Here is a 22,266-nt window from a genome sequence, read left to right on the forward strand (position 1 = left end):
ATTCAGTGAGATTAAACAGGAAAACCTTCCCCCTCCCTCTATTTTTTTTTTAGGAATCCGAGCAATTTTAAGTTATCAAAACATCTTAAAACATTTTAATCACCTTTTATAGGGCACTCGTTGAAATACTTAAGACTTTTACTTGTAGTAATATATATAGTATATATGACTTTTTTCAAAATGTTTGATTTTTTTGATGCAAATCAAGGTCAATTGAGTTGTTGTTGTTGTTGTTGTTGTTGTTGTTATACTGATTGGTCAGATGCCATGGAGTCACTGTCTGTGACGAAGCCTGATCTTCTCTGATTGGCTGGATTAATCCATGTGGTTCTACAACCCTGTTTTAGATGTCCGCTGAAGTTACCAAATATGATTCTCAGCCTGATAAAAAGTCATGCAATACAGGGTTAACCCTTTGATGCACAACATGGGTCTAAATCAGTGGTCTCAAACTCAAATTACTTGGGGGCCGCTGGAGGCAGTATCAAAATGACCAAGAAAAGACACAAAATTACTAAAAAAAATACACAAAATGACAGAAAAACTAAATTACTTAAAAAAGACACAAAATTACTAAAAAAGACAAAAAATGACAGAAAAAACAAAATTACTTAAAGAAGACAAAAAATGACAGAAAAAAGTAAATTACTTAAAAAAGACACAAAATGACCATAAAATAGACACAAATATACTAAAAAAAGACACAAAATTACCAAAAAACACAAAATTACCAAAAAAAAACAAAATTACCAAAAAAAGACACAAAATTATTTTGAAAAGACACAATTACCAAAAAAACCTCACACAGAATTACCAAAAAAGACACAAAATTACTAAAAAAAAGACACACAATTATTATAAAAAGACACAAAATTTCCAAAGAAAGTAATTAAAGGGACCTTCCACACACAACACGGTAAAGTGCCATTCGTATAAAACTCACATTAAACTTTCATATCAAGGTGGGGGCCACAAAATATCGCCACGAGGGCCGCAGTTGACCCGCGGGCCGCCAGTTTGAGACCCATGCTCTATAGTTACCTGACTAAGTTTTTACATTCAATGTCTTTGCATTGAATTAATTTCATCATTCAGTATTGCAGGTTTTCCTCAAATAACTTGTTTTTGATCATCATACATCCTAATATTTTGTTTTCATTTCTTACTTTTTGAATAAAAACCCTTTTTTTAATCACTACGCTTCTAATGCACAAGGTCATTTTAGACCCATGTTGTGCATTAGAAGGTGTTTATATGTTGTCATTAATTCACCAATTTAAAACCTGACAAAGAAGACACAAGTATTAACTATCCTATTTGGTTAAATTGGTGTTTTTCCAATGGAAATTATTATCTGGTGGCTCTAATAAGTCTCAAATGTTAAAATATGTGATTTTCCCAATGTAATCTGGTGGTTCTAACAACTCTTTTAAAGTTAAACCTTAAAAATAAGACAAAAATAGTTACACATATACTCAAATTGTTAATTTAGTGAATCACTTTTTTGTATCACTACGCTTCTAATGCACAAGGTCATTTTTGACCCATGTGTGTAAACTTGATGTAATAATACAAAAACTGTTTTTCTTCATAAAGTATGAAAGGAAAAATGGATATAATGATCTGTTGCATGCGGGTCATTTTTGACCCATGTTGTGCATTAGAAGGTGTTTATATGTTGTGCATCAAAGGGTTAATACTGTCAAAAATACATGATTATTTTAATTAGGTTAGATATGGAAACTCTGCCGTGTTCAGACAGAATCCCATCTGCACAGTTTAACATTTGAATTGAGTGTCCTCAAAGACTTGAGACATGACTTGGACTTGGTCCAAAAGACTTATACCGCTCTGACAGAGCTCAGTAGAGTTACTGCTGAAAGAGAGAATGTTTATTGAACAAAGGCTGAATAAATTAGAATCATAGTCACATATTCTGCCCTACAAAATCTAACTGCAGTAACTACACAAAAGGTAAAACTCAGAAAAACTGCTTTAAAGTTCTTTAACGTTTTTATCTGGCCAGCCAAATGGGTTATAGGTAGATAAGTGATATGACACTTATTTCTACATGTACTGATGATGTCATTTTTATGCTTAAAAATCATGATGATTTATTTGACCATTGACCCCAAAAACATAGTTAAACATTGCTGTAAAAGGTTCTAATAGTAATGCAAAAACAGAGTGCAGTGACTACAATGTTGTTGTCTTCTTTCAGCTTTTATATTTAGTTTTCAGTGAATAAACATTTACAAATTGATTTTCTTATAAGTGAATTTAAGTGTTTAACAACTCTATTCAAAGATTTGCATATTATAGACTTAACATTATAAAGAAATGTTATATGTTAGTCTTAATATAATTTTATCTCACTTTTTTACTTCATCACTATATAGATAATAATTTCCCTTTCAAATAAACTGATAATTTCTATTATTTTTATAGATGGTGGTAAGTGCAATTACTGCTTGGTTTTGCGTTGGATTTTCTGTTTTTTTTATATGAATATTTCCCTGTAAAAAGTGAAATTGAAATCTCAAACTTTGTCACAAGATAAATCAGACATCAAGGGGTTAATTCTTAGTTATAACTCAATTTTGACCAAAATGTAGTAACTGCAGTTAGACTTTGAAGGGCAGAATAGTAGTCCAGTATAATTTAAATGTTGTGGTTATATTTGTTGATTTGAAGCTGTAAAAGATGCTGTCTGGGGTTTTTTTTAGCCTGCAAATAATAATCAAATGAAATGTGTCTGTGTACCGACAGTGCGGGTCCTAAAGGAGACAACATCTATGAGTGGAGGTCGACCATCCTGGGCCCTCCAGGCTCCGTGTACGAGGGAGGAGTGTTTTTCCTGGACATCGCCTTCACACCAGACTACCCTTTCAAACCACCCAAGGTGAGTGGTGGATGGTTGTTGATATCCAGCAAAGCTTTTTCTATACACTACAGCACAGATGGCTCCATTTCAAACAGGTGTTATTGTCACATTTTTCCACTAGAGGGCAGCCTTGCACTTAAAACTGCAGCTAAATGAAACCAGCACTTCATACTTCTAATCCAAATCTGTCAAGCTTCTATATTATATGGGATCATTTACTCCTCTTTAGAAGGAGCTGTCATGACCAACCTGCATTCGAAAAATGTAGAAATCTATTCTTCTATACACTTTTTTCTTCAATTTCTTGTTCATTTCAATGCCTGGTACAACTACAGGATACACTTGTTTGGACAAATATAATGATAAAAACAAAAAATATCTTAAGAGTTTAATTTAACTCTATGGAGTTTTGAATCCTTTTCATCCTGCCTGTATACACCACTTAAAAAATGTTTAAATGCCATGTTGGTATATTTTTTTTCCAGCACAACCTCACGTATATGACCTAATAATAATTTATTTTTTATTTTATTTTTTATTGATTGTTTCTTATTTATTAACAGAAACAAATAAAAACCAACATAACTGTGATCTTGTGATTGTGTGTGACCCTATCATACAACTCTGGTTTTTATTCTAGTGGGACTCAATTATATTTGTGTGTATTTTTTTGTCATTTTGTGTCTTTGTAAGTCATTTTGTGTCTTTTGTTGCCTTTTTTAGTTATTTTGTGTCCTTTTTTTTTGGTCATTTTGTGTCTTTTTTAGTCATTTTGTGTCTTTTTTGGTCAATTTGTTGGTCATTTTGTGTCTTTTGGGTTAGGGTTAGAGGAAGGTTAAAGGAATAATTTAACAGTTTTCTATATGTATCTATGTATTTGCTGTTATTAGTTCCCTACAGTGTCGTTCGTTTCCTGCAGCTGATATTTATTTTAGCACTCTACATTTAATGATCAGCGTGTGTTTTAGGCTTCCTATAGTGACTGGTTTGAATTTGAATTTGCTATGGTGGCTGTTAAGTTAGTTCCCATACTGAGCATGTTTAGTTCCCTAAATTTTACAAATAGTATGTGTATGGTAGTTTTTTTTTGACTATTGTTGTTTTGGTTCCCTACATTGGTTTGTATAGTTGTTTTAGTTCCATACATTGGTTACTATTGTTATTTAAGTTCCCTACATTGGTTACTATTGTTATTTTAATTCCCCACATTGGTTACTATTGTTATTTTCGTACCCACATTGGTTACTATTGTTATTTTGGTTCCCTACATTGGCTCCTATTGTTGTTTTAGTTCCCTGCATTTGTTACTATTGTTATTTTAGTTCCCCACATTGGTTACTGTTGTTATTTTGGTTCCCTACATTGGCATGAGGAGCACTTTTAAAGGTGATTGCCATATTCTACAGTACATCTGTGATAGAATAGGGTGGTGCAAGTAATAAGAACACCAGGATTTAATCTAAGAAACTGCTCAGTTGGTTGAATGAGTTAAAGTTGAATATTTAGATACGGTCTGGAGTGCTACATAATGGCATATTTTGCCTCAGTTTAGCATACAAGAGAAAATGAAATATCTAAAAAGCGGCTGAATTCACTCTCTTCTTCTCTCTTTTGTGTGAGTCCAGGTGACGTTCCGTACCAGGATCTACCACTGCAACATCAACAGTCAGGGGGTGATCTGTCTGGACATCCTGAAGGACAACTGGAGTCCTGCCCTCACCATCTCCAAGGTCCTACTGTCCATCTGCTCCCTGCTCACTGACTGCAACCCTGGTGAGAGATGACACACACACACACACACACACACACACATTCTTGTACTTCTATCTTTGTGAGGGCCCTCATGTCTCATGTCTCATGTTTCATTAGTTTTAGTTTTTATTAGTTTTAGTGTTAGTTTTTTTTTTTTTTGTAATGGGGTGTTTGTTGGGTGGGAGATTAAAAGAGGTCACAGTAAATTTTGCCTTTATTTCCTTTGTCTGATCATCTTCATTATGTATGAAAAAAGTTGACAAAGATGAAAACGAAGGACATTTTCACTATAATTTTAGTTTGTTTAAGTTAGTTTTGTAACCACACAATACAGTTTCAGTTAGTTAATTAATAATCTTTTTTTACACATAAACCTAATTGTAACCTGAACCCTTAAAACAAAGTCTGAAATCTCAAAAAAGCCTTTAAAGAAGTGAGGACCAGCAGAAATGTCCTCACTTTGCAAAAATGTCCTCACTCTGTTGGTTAAAAACGTGTTCTGGTCACAAGATCACACACTCACACACACACACACACACACACACACACACACCCACCCAAGGTTACTATAGATAACGAAAACTAGAATTGAAAAAACATTTTCGTTAACTGAAAAAAACAAAAAACGAGAGTTTAAAAAAAAAAAAAGATAACTAACTGAAACTGTATTTTGTGGTTACAAAACTAACTAAAATTACAGTGAAAATGTCCTTCGTTTTCGTCACCTTTTTTATACCTTTTTGGTTGATGTGAAACCTATTTCAGGAAATAAAGGCAACATTTATTGTGACCTTATTGAATCTGGCACCCAACAAATATGTCATTACAAAAAAACAAAGCTAATAAAAACTAAACTAAAACCAAGCATTTTCCAAAAAAATAAAAACTAATTAAAACTAGCAAACTCACTCTAAAAACTCATTAAAAGGAACTGGATTTGAAAACAAAAAATCACAACGAAATTAAAACTAAAACTAATGAAAAATCCAAAACTATTATAACCTTGACACGCACACACACACACACACACACACACACACACACACACACACACACACACAAAAGCTTTGTTAGACAATTTGTGTGCAAGTATTTAATAAGTTTATTCTTGTATAACATCTTTGACTTCAAATACATAAAATATCTCATGTATTAAAATGCAGGGGTAGTATTACTAAAAGTATTGAAACAATGAATCCATAATATGGATCAAGACAAATTTTGGTTGCAGGTTTAGTTTCAGCTCATCTCATTAACTTCAGTAACTCAATATTCTTCCTTAAAGCTTTTATCAGCAGGGACTCGTCTCCATCCAGTAATCTGTGATGTTAGAGACCATAAAACTCTCATATAGGCAGCAAAACATGATTTACAGGACTTCACTGTAAGGATTTATGGTTCAGCTCATTAAATCTGCTCCTGACTGCAGCTCATATTACAGAGCCTTAAAGTCTTCTATCTCCAGATTAAGTTGTTGACTGTTTCTAAATCCAGACTGAAGACAGAAGGCGGTGCAGTATTTGTATTCAGACTGCCTGAGGAAACGCCTTGACTGAATATATGTTTTAATTCCTTTAAGATTTCTGCAGCATTAACAGCAACTTTTGACACGTAATGACTTTGTAACTTCAACACAAATGCCATTAATTCTACAGTTACAGTTGTACGTTAGAAGCATGTCTGGGCAGTGATTATATACATTTGTCAATCTTCAGGGATTTTGCCATAGTGTAACTAAATGACTGGGTAGGTTTTAATAGCATGATATAAGCTGCATTATCAGGTCAAACTCTGGAACAAACTCACTCAAGTTGCTTGCTTACGAACACCATGGCTGTATAATCCACTTTATTGAGAGGGGTCTGGCTGCAGACTGTGAGGTCCTGAAGGTGATTTGAAGCCTTTCAAAATAAAAGCGAGTATACCGGAAGCACGTATTTTTCGTTCCCCGTGTGAAGTGTGGAGACCACGAGGTGAGTAAAAGTCAAGTGACAACAACTTTTTATCATACGAAGAAACAGAAACAGTCTTAATCACTAGAACTTTACATTGCATGCTATACATTGCCCTGTAAAGTTATATTAATTTGAAAGAATCAGGTTTTGGACTTTTTTTTAAATTACACGTAAACATATTTACACATAAAATGTATACATAAAATAAAAACCCAAGAAACAAACACAGGGAAAGAAAAATATGTGCTTCCGGTAGACTCGCTTTTATTGTGAAATGCTTCAAATCAACTTCCAGACCTCACAGTGCAGGTCTGCAACGAAGGGTCCTGACAGAGCAGGTCTGCAGCCAGACTGTCTTTTTTTGTTTGGTTTTTATCTTGATATTTTCTTGCGTTTTTTCACCTTATCCAGTTGAACTAGAAAGATATTTAAAAAATATATCTTTTTAATTGAACATATCAATACACATAAACATTTTCACAATGTATACATAAAATAAAGAGCCAAGAAATGAACACGGGGAACGAAAAATACGTGCTTCCAGTATGCTCGCTTTTATTTTGAAAGGCTTCGAATCAACTTCGGGTCCTTACAGTGCAGGAGACCTCACAGTGCAGGAGACCTCACAGTGCAGGAGACCTCACAGTGCAGGTCTGCAGCCAGACTCTCTTGACTTTATTTGACATGTTTATCCCTAAAAGAGAAACTTTCTTTTTTTTTCATTTTTTCATTTTATTAATTCTTCTTTTCGAACTGAAAAATAAACAACAATATAAACAACGTAAACAACAACCTAGGCTAGGTGCATATAAACATACACAAACTCACATACACACAGTTATACATATGTATATATAAACAATAGACATTTACACACATACAGTATATATAACCCTATACATATACATGCATCTGCCCCGTCTAAGTAATAAGATAAACCAGGGATGGGCAACTGGAGGCCCGGGGGCCGCATACGGCCCTCACCCTCACTTGAAGTGGCTCTTAGTACAACTACATGCATTTAAGAATGAAATCTTAAAAGTGCAGTGTAAAAATGCACAAAATTACTAAATATAAAAATATATAATATAAAAAGAAGTCACAGTAAGTATTTATTTGTTTATTTGCTTGAAACCTTTTGTATTCCTATTTATACTGTTAAATATGCATTTGAGCATGAAATATGTTAAGTTACTGCACTGTAAACATGTTTAAAATTGCAGTTTCATCATATCTGGTTAAGTGCACGGTCCTTTATGTGGCCCTGTGGTAGTGTCCATGAAAAATTGTGGCCCCCTCCAGCATTTAAGTTGCCCATCCCTGAGATAAATGTAAGAACCAGTCAAGTTAATATTCAATACATATTTCCTTATATCATTTTGGTCCAAAAAAAAAGAACTAGGCTGAAGTAAAAAGTACTTCTCTAGGCCTCATACTGTCACCTCAAGATCAAGTTTATACTACACAAAGTAGACATGACAGCTTTAAATCATTCCAGAGCAAGGTTATTATAATTAACGAAAACTAACGAAATAACAAAAACTAGAATTGAAAAAACATTTTCGTTAACTGAAATAAAAATACAAACGAGAGTTTTAAAAAAAAACGATAACTAACTGAAACTGTATTTTGTGGTTACAAAACTAACTTAAATTATGTTAAAAATGTCCTTCATTTTTGTCTTTGTCAACTTTTTAATACATAAACCTTTTTGGTTGATATGAAATTTATTTCATCTATCTGGTTTTATGACTTAATAAACTTATTGGGGCTGAGATGGATCAGACAAAGGACATAAAGGAAACATTTATTGTGACTTTTTTGAATCTCGCACCCAACAAATACCCCATTACAAAAAAAAAATAAAACTAACACTAAAACTAATAAAAAATAAACTAAAACTAAGCATTTTCCAAAAAATAGAAACTAATTAAAAGTAGCAGATTCATTTCAGTTTTCATTCATTTGAAAACAAAAATTCACATCGAAATTAAAACTAAAACTAATGAAAAATCAAAAACTATTATAACCTTGGTCCAGAGGACCATGAATTGACGCATAAAATACACCAACATAGTTAAGATTTAAGAACGAGATTTAGTGTTTTTATGAAAACTCAAGAAGCACCGAGGCATTGTGTAGTTGTCCAATTGTCTGTTTCCTTCTTGTGAAAGTGATATCTGGGGAACAACTTCAGCAAAAACATCCACTCAAATCACTTCATCCTCGGGTCAGATTGGTGGTCAAAGGTCACTGTGACTTCACAAAACATACAATACAGTAATCAAGATAACATTTGACACGAATGTCAAATGATGAAGTGATGAAATGTTCTATAGAAACACGTTTCTGGCCTTTATTCAACAGCCTGACTTAGGAACAGAAGGGGAGACATTTGGTTGGATGCTGAATTGGTGACACTTATGTTGGGTGTCTGCCTTGAAACTGTGGTGACTCTATCAACCTTCTGTGCTGAATATGCTGGGCTGAAGCATCCATGTTTTAGAATTTGCAGCAACATCCATATTGTAATCCTCGTCTACTGTCATGGCTACATCTGGACAGACATGGATGTAAACTGCAACTTGACTGATTAAAAAAAGCAACAACATCCATCATTCTAGTTTTATAGATAAAATAAGGCACATTTTTATCTATAAAAACACAGTTGCCTCAAGGCTCAAGTACATAAAACGAAAACTACATACGGCCCGCACCCTCACTTGAAGTGGCCCTCAGTACAACTACATGCATTTGAGCATGAAATCTTAAAAGTGCAGTGTAAAAATGAACAAAATAACTTCTTGCAATTAATGTTGGTCTGCTGTTCTTGCACTGAAATCACAGTAAGTGGTTATTTTTTATTTGCTTCAAAACTTTTATATTCCTATGTATACTGTTAAACATGCATTTGACCATGAAATATGTTAAGTTACTGCACTGTAAACAAATGGATACAAAATAAACAAATAGACTGAAAATTAACAAAAGACACTAAATGAACAAAAAAAAGACACAAAATGATCAAAAACATGAAATCTTAAAAGTGCAGTGTAAAAAATGCACAAAATTACTTCTTGAAATTAATGTTGGTCTGCTGTTCTTGCACTGAAAAAAAAAGAAAGAAATCACAGTAAGTGGTTATTTTTTATTTGCTTCAAACCTTTGGTATTCCTATTCATACTGTTATACATGCATTTGAGTATGAAATATGTTAAGTTACTGCACTGTAAACATTTAAAATAGCAGTTTCATCATATCTGGTTAAGTGCACGGTCCTATATGTGGCTCTGTGGTAGTGGCCATGAAAAATTGTGGCCCCCTCCAGCATTTAAGTTGCCCATCCCTGCCTTAGACTATGAAACAGTGCTCCTATCCTGTTATTTAGGAGTATGGACCCATGATAAATTGACATAATAAAGATATTAAGAGTAGATTTCATATTAGTAGTGATGGGACGGACTGTGCCGAGGCTTCACAGTGTGTGTCGAGAAATCTGGGAAGTCTTTTTTGAAGCGCTATTGAGGTTTGTTTCTTTAAGGGCGAGTGACGTCATTGATGACGTTTGAAGCCTCACTGGTTCAGGGAGCAGTTTGAGAGTTGACAAAATCAAATTAAATTGTTCTTGGCAGTGATTATGCACATGCTGACACTGTTGCAGACAGCCAAAAGGACATCACAAACAGTTGAAATGACAGTAAAGGTTTTGACCAGCAGGGGGGTTTGTGAGCATGAAGCCTCGAGAACTAAACCCTTTTTTTAACCCTCTGGAGTCCCCAAAAGCTCCAAATCATGACTTCTTCATGACATCCAGACTAGAAAACAAAGCAGCGTGGAGCCCTACTGTAAATTTACCTCTAAAGTTCTGGCTGTAAACTCCATGAGGCCAGTTTCAGTTTGATGATGATATACCAAGTAAAACTGGAGACAAGCTCAAATATATTTAGTATAAAATGATAGAACTGGATGTAACCCTCTTATATGTTAGATTTGCAACCTTTGTTCACATTTGCAACATTTAAAATTCTTTGAGCATGATAGTGTTTTGAAAGTTTAAAAAAAAAAGATTCAAAATCACATTTTATGTTGGACTAAGGGACTAAAAATGACACAAAATGACCAAAAAAAGACACAAAATTACTAAAAAAAAAAAAGACACAAAAAGACACAAGAAGACACAATGAGAAGACAAAAGACACAAAATGACCTACAAAAAGACACAAAATAACTAAAAAAGACACAACAAAAGACACAAAATGACCACAAAAGACACAAAATAAGTTTAAAAATAAGACACAAAATGACCAAAAAAGACACAATGAGAAGACAAAATGACCAAAGAAAAAAGAAAACCCACAGAAGACACAAAAATGACCAAAAAAAAAGACACAAAATAACTAAAAAAGACAAAACAAAATAACTAAAAAGACACAACAAAAGACACAAAATAACCTACAGACACAAAATGACTAAAAAATACAAAAAATGACAAATTGTTAAGGTAAACACACAAGACACAAATAAAATCAAGTCCCACTAGAATAAAAACCAGAGTTGGATGACAGGATCACACACAATCACAAGATCACATTTATGTTGGTTTTTCTTTGTTTCTTTTTGGTTCCAAATGTTGATCTAGTAAGTCAGAATAAAAAATCAATTATTATTAGGTCATACAGGTGAGGTTGTGCTGACGTATTGTGCTAACATGGCATTTAAACATTTTTAAGTGGTGTATACAGGCAAGATGAAAAGGATTCAGAAATGGACTAAATAGCCCAAAACTCCATAGAGTTAAGCAATTGAATGGAAAGCTCCAAGACTTCATGGGGCTTTGTCTGGCTATCACTACTTATTACAAAGAACCAATGATTGAGGGACCAGAGTTAAATCATTTGAATTAATTTTTCTCAAGAAACTCAATTTTTCTTTAGAAACTCCAAATACTTACTGTTCATGACATCAATATTTCTCAAATATGTGTTTTTATTTTTAAGGTATATTCAGATCATAAAAACTTTCTAAAGCACTTTAAGACTTATTTAAAATGTAATTCTCAGATTCACTCTTATTCAACGCATCAATCTTTAGATCTTCATCCTCCAAGATTTCTAACATGCAGAGGTCAATTTATTGTTCAATTTAGGGGCCCAAATTATGGAATACCTTTTCCCATCTGGGAAAGGACTCCATCTCTGTAAAATGCATCAAAAGATGTCTAAAAGCTCATTTAACTGCTGTTTTAAAATTCTAATTCACACACAGATACACTTTTTTAACATGTTCATTTCTGTTTGTAATTGTTTTTGTTATTGTCATTATAACTTGTTGATGTTATACATTTGTTTTTTCTATTATCAGTTTATTACTTTCTAATAACTATGAAATTTTAGGTGGAGGCTTTAAATAAGCCCATGTGGGTTTTCTGCCTCTCCCTGCACTTTACATTATATGTTATCTTTGTCATTTTATGTAATTCCAACTGTGCAAATAAAATAAAACCTAAAAAACCTCAACAAAAAAATTATTGAAATGTCTAACAACAATAATCCAGGAACAGATGTGAAAGTGGCCAAGCATATAAAAACCCCTGTTGTTTGTGTGTTGACAGCTGACCCTCTGGTGGGAAGCATCGCCACACAGTACACAACAAACAGAGCGGAACACGACAGGATAGCCAAACAGTGGACCAAACGCTACGCCACATAATCAGCAGAGGAGCCGCTGGCTGGACGACTCGGGGATGTGGGGGGCGGAGACGCTGGCAGGGGGCGTGGCCCCCAGCAGAGGAGGAGGGAGGAGGAGGGGCGGGTGGATTTTTATCTGGGAATTGAAGTCTTAACTCCTGACATTTCGTTGTTTATTGTATTTTTTTAAGTTATCTCCAGCCCAACTATAATCAAATCTGGCAATAATGCATTTAGTGTTTTCTCTTTGAGTTTTTTAGCTTGTGCTTGAAGATGGACATTAATACTAAACTGCTAGATGAAACGTGTCACAGCATGAAGCCCAGTCAATTATGTCAGTGTAAATTCTCACATGTATTAAGTTCCAGTTGGTGTTTGCTTGCCCCTCCAAAGTGCCCCCTATTAAAAAGGTGTTTTACACATGTAGACATGTTTAGATATGGATGGATTATTGGTTGTGATTTGTGTTCTGTACTGATAAAAAAGCTGTTCTGTTTCTCCCTTAAGAATTAAACATGACCAACTGAAGCGCCTGACTTTGTTTGATCATTTGGAACATTGTGATCTTATGAGCTCATAGCAAAAATACAAGAGCATTGAATACATATTTTCTTTGACCCTTTATAACATATACAATCTGAAGTCACTGTTTAATATGAATTTATAGTTTGTTTGAAATTTTTTAAGGTATTTTCTGATAGAGACATTGTGAGCAAAATTCATTACTGTAACACATTTTTAAAATAAAAAAAAACAAAAGGTTTTTGGTTGTTTTTTAATATGTACATATACATATTTTAATTCAAACAATTCTACCATTATCGTAACATTTAACCATTTTTTTCTGATCAATTTTCATTCAGATTGTGTTTTTTATACATTGTTAAAAACCATTTTGTTTGATTATATTCTGTTAAATTATACATTTTTAAACAAATGTATATTTATTTTTATAAAGTTTATTAAATATTTATTGTATATAAGTGTGGGGAAACCATGACATTTTTATCTGGACACATTACAGTAGTGAATGTGAATCAAAAATGTTAGAAAATATCTTTTTAGCACAAAACAATGAATTGTGCCTCATTATGGCTATATTGTTCTTTCATATAAAAGTGAAATATATTTAGTTTAATAAAGTATGTCCTTATAATCTTCACAGACAGAAATTAGACTGGCTTCATGACAATCACCCTTATTCTCTTCAGAAAACACCACAACAAACACTTGAAAGGATTAAATATGAAGAGGCTACATTTTATTCAGTGCATCTGAACAGAGTTACAGAGCAGATCATATTAAGAGATTAATAACAGAGTCTCACTAACTCTGTTCTACTAGCAGCACATTAAATGTTATTACTTTGAGACATTAAGGACACAGAAAACAGCGCAGGTCATCCTTCACATTGTTTCACCATTTTCAAAAGTCAAGGAATGTGGCTCATTAAAGTGACAAAAATAAATTAGTTAAAAAATAAATATTTCCTCTCAACACTGACAGTTCTACGTGTTAGACTTACACGGCGCTTTAACTACTAGCCCTACTGGATTCTACAGGCTGGACGACAGGAGTGCAACAAAGGCCAGACACACATGAAGAACTCTTACATGACAAGTAAAGGCAGCACCATGAATATTATTGCTGCCAGGCCATACTTAATATATGAGATGGACTGGACGAAGGCTAGCTGGGTCCTGCTGGAGGACAAGGATCCATGCTGCATTCACATCATATGGGAAAATACTAGCTCCAGCTACTACACAAGTCAGGAGTGTGTTGTCACAACTTAAAAGGGATAGTTTGGGATTTTGGACATTAAGTTTTTTTCTATGGTTTTCTTGATAATGATTTTGGTTATTATCAAGAAAACCATGTGAAATGTCTAGATATCAGCTGTTAAATTAAACTCTCATCAGCCATTTTTGTTGTTATCATTATATTCGTCCAAACAAATGTACCTTTAGTTGTACCAGGCATTAAAATGAACAAGAAATTGAAGAAAAAACGTGGTCAGATATTTTCTTCCTTGACTGTATGTTTGGAAACCTGAAAGGTCAGAATAGATTTCTACATTTTTTGAATGCAGTTTGGTCATGGCAGCTCAAAAATAGCTGATAAGAGTTTAATTTAAGAGCTGATATCTAGACATTTAACATGGTTTTCTTGATAATAACCTAAACCATCATCAAGAAAACCATGGAAAATGTCTAGATATCAGCTCTTAAAATAAACTCGTACGAGCCATTTTTGTTGTTATCATTATATTTGTCCAAACAAATGTACCTTTAGTTGTACCAGGCATTAAATGGTGAAGAAAACTAAAGTGATAGGATAGTTTTTTGGGGCTGTACTTGCTGAGGTCTGAGTCTACATTAAGATTATTTTCACAGCTTTACCTTGCTGTCACACAGCCCTTTCCGTTAGGGAACTGAAGCCGTTTTCTCTGCTCTCATCCTAGCTGTCAGACTCCTTTGTCAAAAGCAGTCATTTTCACAGAACACGGAAGTTTCTGGTATCCTGCTGACTTGATCATTTAGTGCAGGGGTCGGCAACCTTTTCCATGAAAAAAGCCATTTTTGGCCAAAAAACAGAAAGAAAAATCCCTCTGGAGCTGCATCTTTGAGCTTTATAATGAAAGTAATTTGCTAATTTCTCGCCGCATATCAAGCAAATCACTCAGCGTGAAGCACTGGCAGTTCATGTAAATGAATCTGTCTTTTCTGTTGTAGCTATTTTGGGCAAAAATTTAGAGGATAGGGCAAAAAGCCAGATGGTCATAGGCTATGATGCACATTAAAGTCGACTAAAATATATATTTTTCCTGTCTATAGGGTACATATTTTTACAATTGGAGAATGTAAGAATTACTACAACAATGGGGATTAAATCGTAGACAAATTACATATCTTTTTTTTTTGTCAAAGCAACAGGGAGCCACTGCAGATGGCCTGCAGAGCCACATGTGGCTCTGGAGCCTCAGGTTGCCCACCCCTGGTTTAGTGCAGTGGTGTAATTGTGTGACTTTGGGGATTTAAAGTGTTAGTTTGGATTCATCAAAGTCACACAATACACAAACAAACCAATGGAGGCAGCGGTAGACCAGAAACTCCCATTTTCTGCAAGATTACTGCTTTTGTCAAAGGAGTCTAGCGGCTTTAAAGAGAGAATAGATGATGTAATGGCTTCAGTTCCCCAGCAAGCTGTGGAAATATTCTGAATGTAGCATACACTTCATCTGATATAGATTTTCTTTTAGATGTCTTAAACACTTTTGACAGCTGCCCCAGTCCACAGCAGTACATTGTTTAGCTTCTGTGTTGGTACTTCTGCCTGCTGCTCTAAATCTAAATCTACTGGAAGTAATGCACCGACTATGGAGAAGTACCTCATACAACACATCTTCAAAAACTCCAAACTATCCATTCAAGAGGATTGTGGATTTGGATCTTAATTTTGATTTCTTAAGATAGCAGGGAATAATGTATATATCTGCATATGAATATTGTATAAATGTAAGACAGACTTGAAAATTCTACATTGACCCTTTGACTTGGAATGGTAAACACATTTCAGCTGAGAAGGAAAACAACCATAACTTGTTATTCCACAGTAAAAATTCAGAAGTTTTAATCCATGACATGTGTGTTTGAGCCGAGTTAAATCTTTGGTACTAAAGTGCTAACTTTTTAAAAATGGTTTTCTATCTTAAATGAAAAGTGATTGACGACACACTATAGTGTTAATCATACTGTACAGAAAAGGTGTTACAGATGTGGATTTGGATTGTGGTTTATACGCAATGTTTGGTTTAAAAGTTGAAAAACATGCATCCTCATAGGATTAGTAACCTTATGGGGACATATGCTGATTTGCTTTCCTTCTTTTAGATGAGAAGCTCCATTTCATGCCTGTGTGTAAAATGCTGGAGTGAGAATGTGGTTAGCCTAGCTTAGCATAAAGACTGGAAACAGAGAAACAGCTGGCTGGGCTCTGTCCAAAAATACACAATACATATGACAATAACTCTACACTGTTTTTGCAGTGTAAAGCTCACTGATTAACGCCTTGTGACTAATTTGTTGAACAAAACAAAAAGAAAAACGTAAAAAATGGTAGTTTGTGATTCTAGGGGGAGATACGTGTTGGAACTTTTTCTTGATAAACAACAGTTTGTCCATCTGCCCAGTACTTCCGTGTGGCTATAGCACATGGTGTCAAGAGAAAGGTAGTGAGCACAGGTTTATGTTTTGATCTCTATAAAGGCATGGGGGTACCAAACCTGCTACACCACCCTACAAAGTCTAACTGCAGTAACTAAACAAAAGGTAAAACTGAGAAAAACTGCTTTAAAGTTTTTTTAACGTATTTAACTGGCCAGCCAAATTGGTTATATGTAGATAAGTGACATGATACTTATTTCTACATGTATTTATGATGTCATTTTTATGCTCAAAAATCATGATGATTTATCTGACCTTAGACCCCAAAAATGTAGTTACTGCACTCTGTTTTGAATTGCTGTAAAAGGTTCTAATAGTAATGATAAACAGAGTGCAGTAACTACAATGTTGTTGTCTTCTTTCAGCTTTAATATTTTGTTTTCGGTAAAGAAACATTTTCAAATAGATTTTGTTATCATTGCATTTAAAAGTGTTTAACAACTCTTTTCAAAGATGTGCGTATTTTAGACTTATTAGAAAGAAATAGTATATATATCCAAAGCAGACTGTGGTAAGTGCAATTACTGCTTGGTTTTGAGTTGGATTTTGTGGTTTTTATATAATTATTTCTCTGAAATAAAGCAAAATTGAAATCTAAAACTTTGTCACAAGATAAAACAGACATCAAGGGGTTCTTTTTTTTTTTTTTATAGTTATAACTCAATTTTGACCAAAAATGTAGTTACTGCAGTTAGACTTTGTAGGGCAGTATAGTTAAACCAATTTACTCTATCTAAAATCATTCATCTTTATTTTGAGAGCGAAACAAGAAAAAAAGAGGAACAAAGTATTTCCACCACAGTGAGGTTGCCAGGTTTGGTCCCATCATGTCTGTGCGGAGAACAACACAAAAACCTGTGCTCATTTACAATATTTGGCCACCTGCATTACAGCACGACACGGCACAGAAGTGCTGGGCAGATGGATAACCTGTTTGTCAAGAAGTAGTTCCAGCACATAACTACACCTAAAATCTCCCATAATGATGAGCTTTAGAGGTGTTAGTAGGTATAGTTCTTTACCTTTGATAGTACCAGGTTAGCGGTTTCCGATGCTTCCAGTCTTTATGCTAAGCTAGGCTAGCCACATTCTTACAACATACAGACATGAGTCAAGGTTATTATAGTTTTGGATTTTTCAGTAGTTGTAGTTTTTTTTTTTCCAAATTCAGTTAGTTTTAATGAGTATTTAGTGTGAGTTTGCTAGTTTGGTTTTTTTTGGAAAATGTTTAGTTTTTATTAGTTTTAGTGTTAGTTTTAGTTTTTTTGTAATGGGGTATTTGTTGGTTGCCAGATTCAATAAGGTCACAATAAATGTTGCCTTTATTTCCTTTGTCTGATCTATCTCAGCCCCAATAAGTTTATTAAGTCATAAAACCAGATAGATGAAATAGATTTCATACCAACCAAGAGGAAAACGAAGGACATTTTCACTATAATTTTAGTAGAGTTTTGTAACCTAGTTTTTATTTTTATTTCAGTTAACGGAAAAATTTAAATTCCAGTTTTTGTTATGTCATTAGTTTCTGTTAACTATAATAACCTTGACATGAGTTTGGTATCAATCTATTCATCTAATTCACAGAAAGAAAGAATATTTCCCAAAATGTTGACTTTGTCCCCTAAAACAATGTCAACACTGTAAAATAAGTGAATGTGTGTCAAATGGAAAAAACTAAATTCCTGTCCATGCTGTCCTGCGCTTTATTCCCATATGAAGTGAATGCAGCCTACTGAGAGGAGCGGAGCAGAGAGAAGGATCTGCAGTGTCAGATGTCGTTGGAGGGGGTGCCTTTGCTTTTGCGCCCCGGCAGAGGGAAGGCAGACTTGCTCTGAGGCTGTGTGAGGCGGCTGGTCAGCTGGGTGAAGGGTTCTATTAGGGAGTTGCGTTCGGAGACGCTCACCTCCCACAGCTTCACCTTCTCCCCTCGCGCCCACTGCTGCGCCACCTCCTGGTCCACCTGACGACGCTCCCGCAGGTCCGTCTTATTCCCCAGCACGATGACTGTCACCTGAGAACAGAACACATCCAATTCCAGTGAGATTTCATGTTTTTTTTTCTTTTACTCAAACGCACTATGTGCTATGTGCTATATGTATATATATATATATATATATATATATATATATATATATAGGTACAAAGTGCCACAACAATGCGGTACAGTCATGATTCCCCAAACAGTGCAGAGTCTCTGAGAGCGAACATGTGGAAAACCTATATGCAAGGTTATTATAGCTTATTATTAACAAAAACAATAACAATAACAAAAACTAGAATTGAATTTTTTTTTTCATTAACTGAAATTAAGATAAAAACAAGTTTTTAAAAAAACGATAACTAACTGAAACTGTATTGTGTGGTTACAAAACTGACTAAAACTAAAATGATAGTGAAAATGTCCTTCGTTTTCGTCTTTGTCAACTTTTTTCATACATAAACCTTTTTGGTTGATATGAAATCTATTTCATCTATCTGGTTTTATGACTTAATAAACTTATTGGGGCTGAGATGGATAAGACAAAGGAAATAAAGGAAACATTTATTGTGACCTTATTGAATCTCGCACCTAACAAATACCCCATTACAAAAAACTAAAAATAACACTTAAACTAATAAAAACTAAACTAAAACTAAGCATTTCCAAATAAAAACGAATTAAAACTAACAAACTCACTCTAAAAACTAATTAAAACTAACTGAATTTGAAAAAAATCTCAACGAAATTAAAACTAAAACTAATGAAAAATCCAAAACTATCAGAACCTTGTAATGCATATCCTTGATTTTTTTGGGCCTACTTGCAAAGGCAGTAGACCATATGAATAAAAAGCGAATTATATTTTCTCAAATGGGAACCTTAGCCTTCTCATAAATGTATTTAGTGTTTCAGTTCCCCTTTACCTTCAAATTCTGTTTGTTCACACCTTTCACTGCCATCAAGTGATGACCTACACAGTGTGGATTTGTATGGATAAGCAGCACATATTACAAATAGTGGTTAAAGCAGACTTTGAACCTGCCACACCTCTTTTTTATCCCTGGACTTGTCTATTTCCTTCTTCAGAATGTCCACCTTCTTGAAAGACTCCAAGCTGTCGACGCTGTAGACCAGGACGAAGCCGTCTGCCACTGAGTAGTAGTGTTTGGGGAGGTCTTGTCCATCGTGCAGGCCCTTAGTGTCATAAAGCCTCAACTGTTCCTTCACACCACGATCAGTTTCCACTGAGGCCACATACACATCCTCCTGGGTCTCACTGGACTCCGAGCCTGAAAAATACACACAACAACTTCAGAAAAGAAAGCATTAAACCTGTCAGTATAACAGGTTTACAGTTTTTCTCAGTCGCTTTGGTGCATTTCTCACATCACTATTAACATTTGCATAACAGTTAGTTCAACCTCCTCAACATTTAGTCATTTGTGCTCATCATAGTAGCAGTTTCTGCTTACAACACATTACAAATGCTTTTGGACAGTCATCAATTGCTTTCATACTACTCCCTGCTGTTTTATACCATTATTATTTGCTTATGTCATGTCAGTCAAAATTAACTATACTGGTGAATGCTGAATAGTCATTCCATGTAAAACTTATAGTCCTCATTTCATTGCTTGAGTCATTACATACAAAATATTGAACTAGTTGTCAAAATCTATCAAGGAAATTTTATAAATTTTTTAAAATCTTTATTTTTTACTGAAAATATCTCCTTAATTGAATAATTTATCTCAGGTGAAGCTCAGCTTTCACTGATGAGAAGGGCTGTGTGAAGCATTAGTTGAACCAATGATAAGCCACTTACATTTAGTCATTTAGCAGACACTTTTATCCAAAGCAAACAATCAAGGCATAGTGCAGTAAGAGCTATTAGTGCATCAATAAGTGTAGAATTATCATGTGGTGCTAGGAAAGAAGATGCTCTCTGAAGAGCTGGGTCTTCAGGAGGTTTTTAAAGGTAGAGAGGGACGCCCCTGCTCTGGTAGTAACTGGTAGTGGTTCCACCAATGGGGAACAAGAAATGCAAAGAGTCTGGATTGCCTTGGACCAACGGTCTGAGCTGAATCCATAAACCCATAAACTCTTTACAACATATATGAACCAAGCAGGACATAGTGTGGACCATTTCTACAACACTGTGACACTGGACTGGCACGGCTCTACCCAAAGGGACTTTTGCAAAATGCTGTAAAAAAATTAGAATTGCAAAGAGCATATGCAGTAAAAATATGAAACATACATATTCAGTGTGTTGTACTCAGTTACCTCACTAAAAATACAGTAATGTGTAACTTTACTGTAGTTTTCAAATGGCTGTAAATAGTATATAGTGCTGTCTGGAGCATTTTCAGGTAGCGTCACCAAGATGTGACTTTTTTGCATTGAAAACATTTCCAGAGTAAATCGTCATAATGAAAACATGACAGAGACATTTGACTATCTTGTTCATAAACATGGTATCAGGGCTTTTCATCTTGATGACACTGACACTTTCATTGACATGAATACTTGCTTTTGAGGAATGAACTATCCATTTTAAGTGACACGCTTTACATGTTATCAACTAGGTTTTGCAGTTTGTACTAATTGTTTTGAGAAATGTATTAACTGTTGTGCAAATGTAAATAGTGATGTGAGAAATGCACCAAAGCGACTGAGAAAAACTGCAATTAACCAAATATGTAAGGCTATTTTCTCCTGACCAGTGTATCTCCAGGTGATACTCACCTACAGAGTGGTTTCCGTACAGTAACTGCTCCAGAATGGCAGTTTTTCCCACTGCTGCCTGACCACACACCACAACTTTACAGCCTTTTCCCATGTCGAGCCTACAATGTATGAACACATATTGTTTATTGTCTAATATGGCATATGTCAGACATGCTATGATAACATTAACACGAACTTAGCTCCTCTAAAACAACCTACTCTGACTCTCTCCTTAGCGCTGGCTCGCTATGACACCGTTTTGTTGTTTAGCCTAGCAGCTAACAGGCTAGCCGGAGCAGCTCATTCTGCGCCATGTAAACACATCACTAACAACTCCTCCGAAACGCTCTATGTTTAGTTCACTACTGGTACTTTAGAACTGAGTCACTTACTTGAATTAGGTGAAAAATTTGCCGCCCATCAAGACTTAAAACGCAGCTTCAAAATCAGTGCATCCATTCTGCCCTGCAAGCGTCAAGACTTCTTTAGTCACTGCGCATGCGCGACGGACATCCTTAACCAACAGGATAATAGATATAGTTTTTAACCATGTCTATGGTTTTAACAACAATATCCGGCTATGTCACTTTTTCTTAATGATGCACTCTGTAAAGAAATCAATAGATTGTTCATCAATATTGTCTGGAAAAATAGACATCAACATCTTAAGAAAGGAATCCTTAGTTTCGAGAGAGCAGGAGGAGGTTTGGAAGTTTTTATTTTTTTTCACTTGAATTCTACCTTTAAAGTTAAATGGCTTAAACATGTTTGGCACTATCAGAGTCACTATAGAATTTTATTCCACACAATTTATTTTTAAAAAAATAGGAGGCTTAAGATTTCTAATGAGCTGCAACTTCACAGTTCTAAATTGCCAATGAAACTCTCAAAGTATTATCAGCAGGCTTAACTCTCTTGGAAATGATGCTATGTTCACAGCTTTTCTCCACATGAGGAATTACTTTGGAACAATGGTCAAATTACTATTAAAAAACAAAAGTGTATATAAAGAGAGCTGGATTGAGAGGGACATAATCTTTGTGACGGACTT

General features: G+C 34.7%; 2 protein-coding genes across 4 annotated transcripts in view; one reads left to right on the forward strand and one right to left on the reverse strand.

The window, feature by feature from the left end:
• Nucleotides 1-12,806, forward strand: part of ube2e1 (ubiquitin-conjugating enzyme E2E 1) — a 42,245-nt gene extending 29,439 nt beyond the window's left edge. For all 3 annotated transcript variants that reach the window (XM_059350067.1, XM_059350065.1, XM_059350066.1), the window contains exons 4-6: nt 2,770-2,902; nt 4,510-4,657; nt 12,203-12,806. In XM_059350067.1, coding sequence (XP_059206050.1) covers nt 2,770-2,902; nt 4,510-4,657; nt 12,203-12,300 — 379 coding nt within the window. In that variant the 3' untranslated portion in view covers nt 12,301-12,806. The remainder of the gene's footprint in view (nt 1-2,769; nt 2,903-4,509; nt 4,658-12,202) is intronic.
• A 2,326-nt stretch (nt 12,807-15,132) lies between these two features.
• Nucleotides 15,133-21,721, reverse strand: nkiras1 (NFKB inhibitor interacting Ras-like 1). The gene is made up of 4 exons (XM_059350121.1): nt 21,608-21,721; nt 21,234-21,334; nt 19,533-19,774; nt 15,133-18,515 (listed from the first exon to the last, which is right to left on the reverse strand). Exons 2-4 carry the CDS (start codon nt 21,325-21,327, stop codon nt 18,273-18,275), a joined length of 579 nt encoding a protein of 192 aa, XP_059206104.1. The 5' UTR covers nt 21,328-21,334; nt 21,608-21,721; the 3' UTR covers nt 15,133-18,272.
• Nucleotides 21,722-22,266: the final 545 nt, after the last annotated feature.

Source organism: Centropristis striata, chromosome 14 (assembly GCF_030273125.1).
Source record: "Centropristis striata isolate RG_2023a ecotype Rhode Island chromosome 14, C.striata_1.0, whole genome shotgun sequence".
Classification (NCBI taxonomy): domain Eukaryota; kingdom Metazoa; phylum Chordata; class Actinopteri; order Perciformes; family Serranidae; genus Centropristis; species Centropristis striata.

Coding starts and splice junctions, on each gene's coding strand:
- nkiras1 (XM_059350121.1), bottom strand. CDS start 21,327: ATGGGAAAAGGCTGTAAAGTTGTGGTGTGTGGTCAGGCAGCAGTGGGA. Junction 19,775..21,233: donor GTACGGAAACCACTCTGTAG/GTGAGTATCACC, acceptor TGTATTTTTCAG/GCTCGGAGTCCAGTGAGACC. Junction 18,516..19,532: donor AGTCCAGGGATAAAAAAGAG/GTGTGGCAGGTT, acceptor TTCTGTTCTCAG/GTGACAGTCATCGTGCTGGG.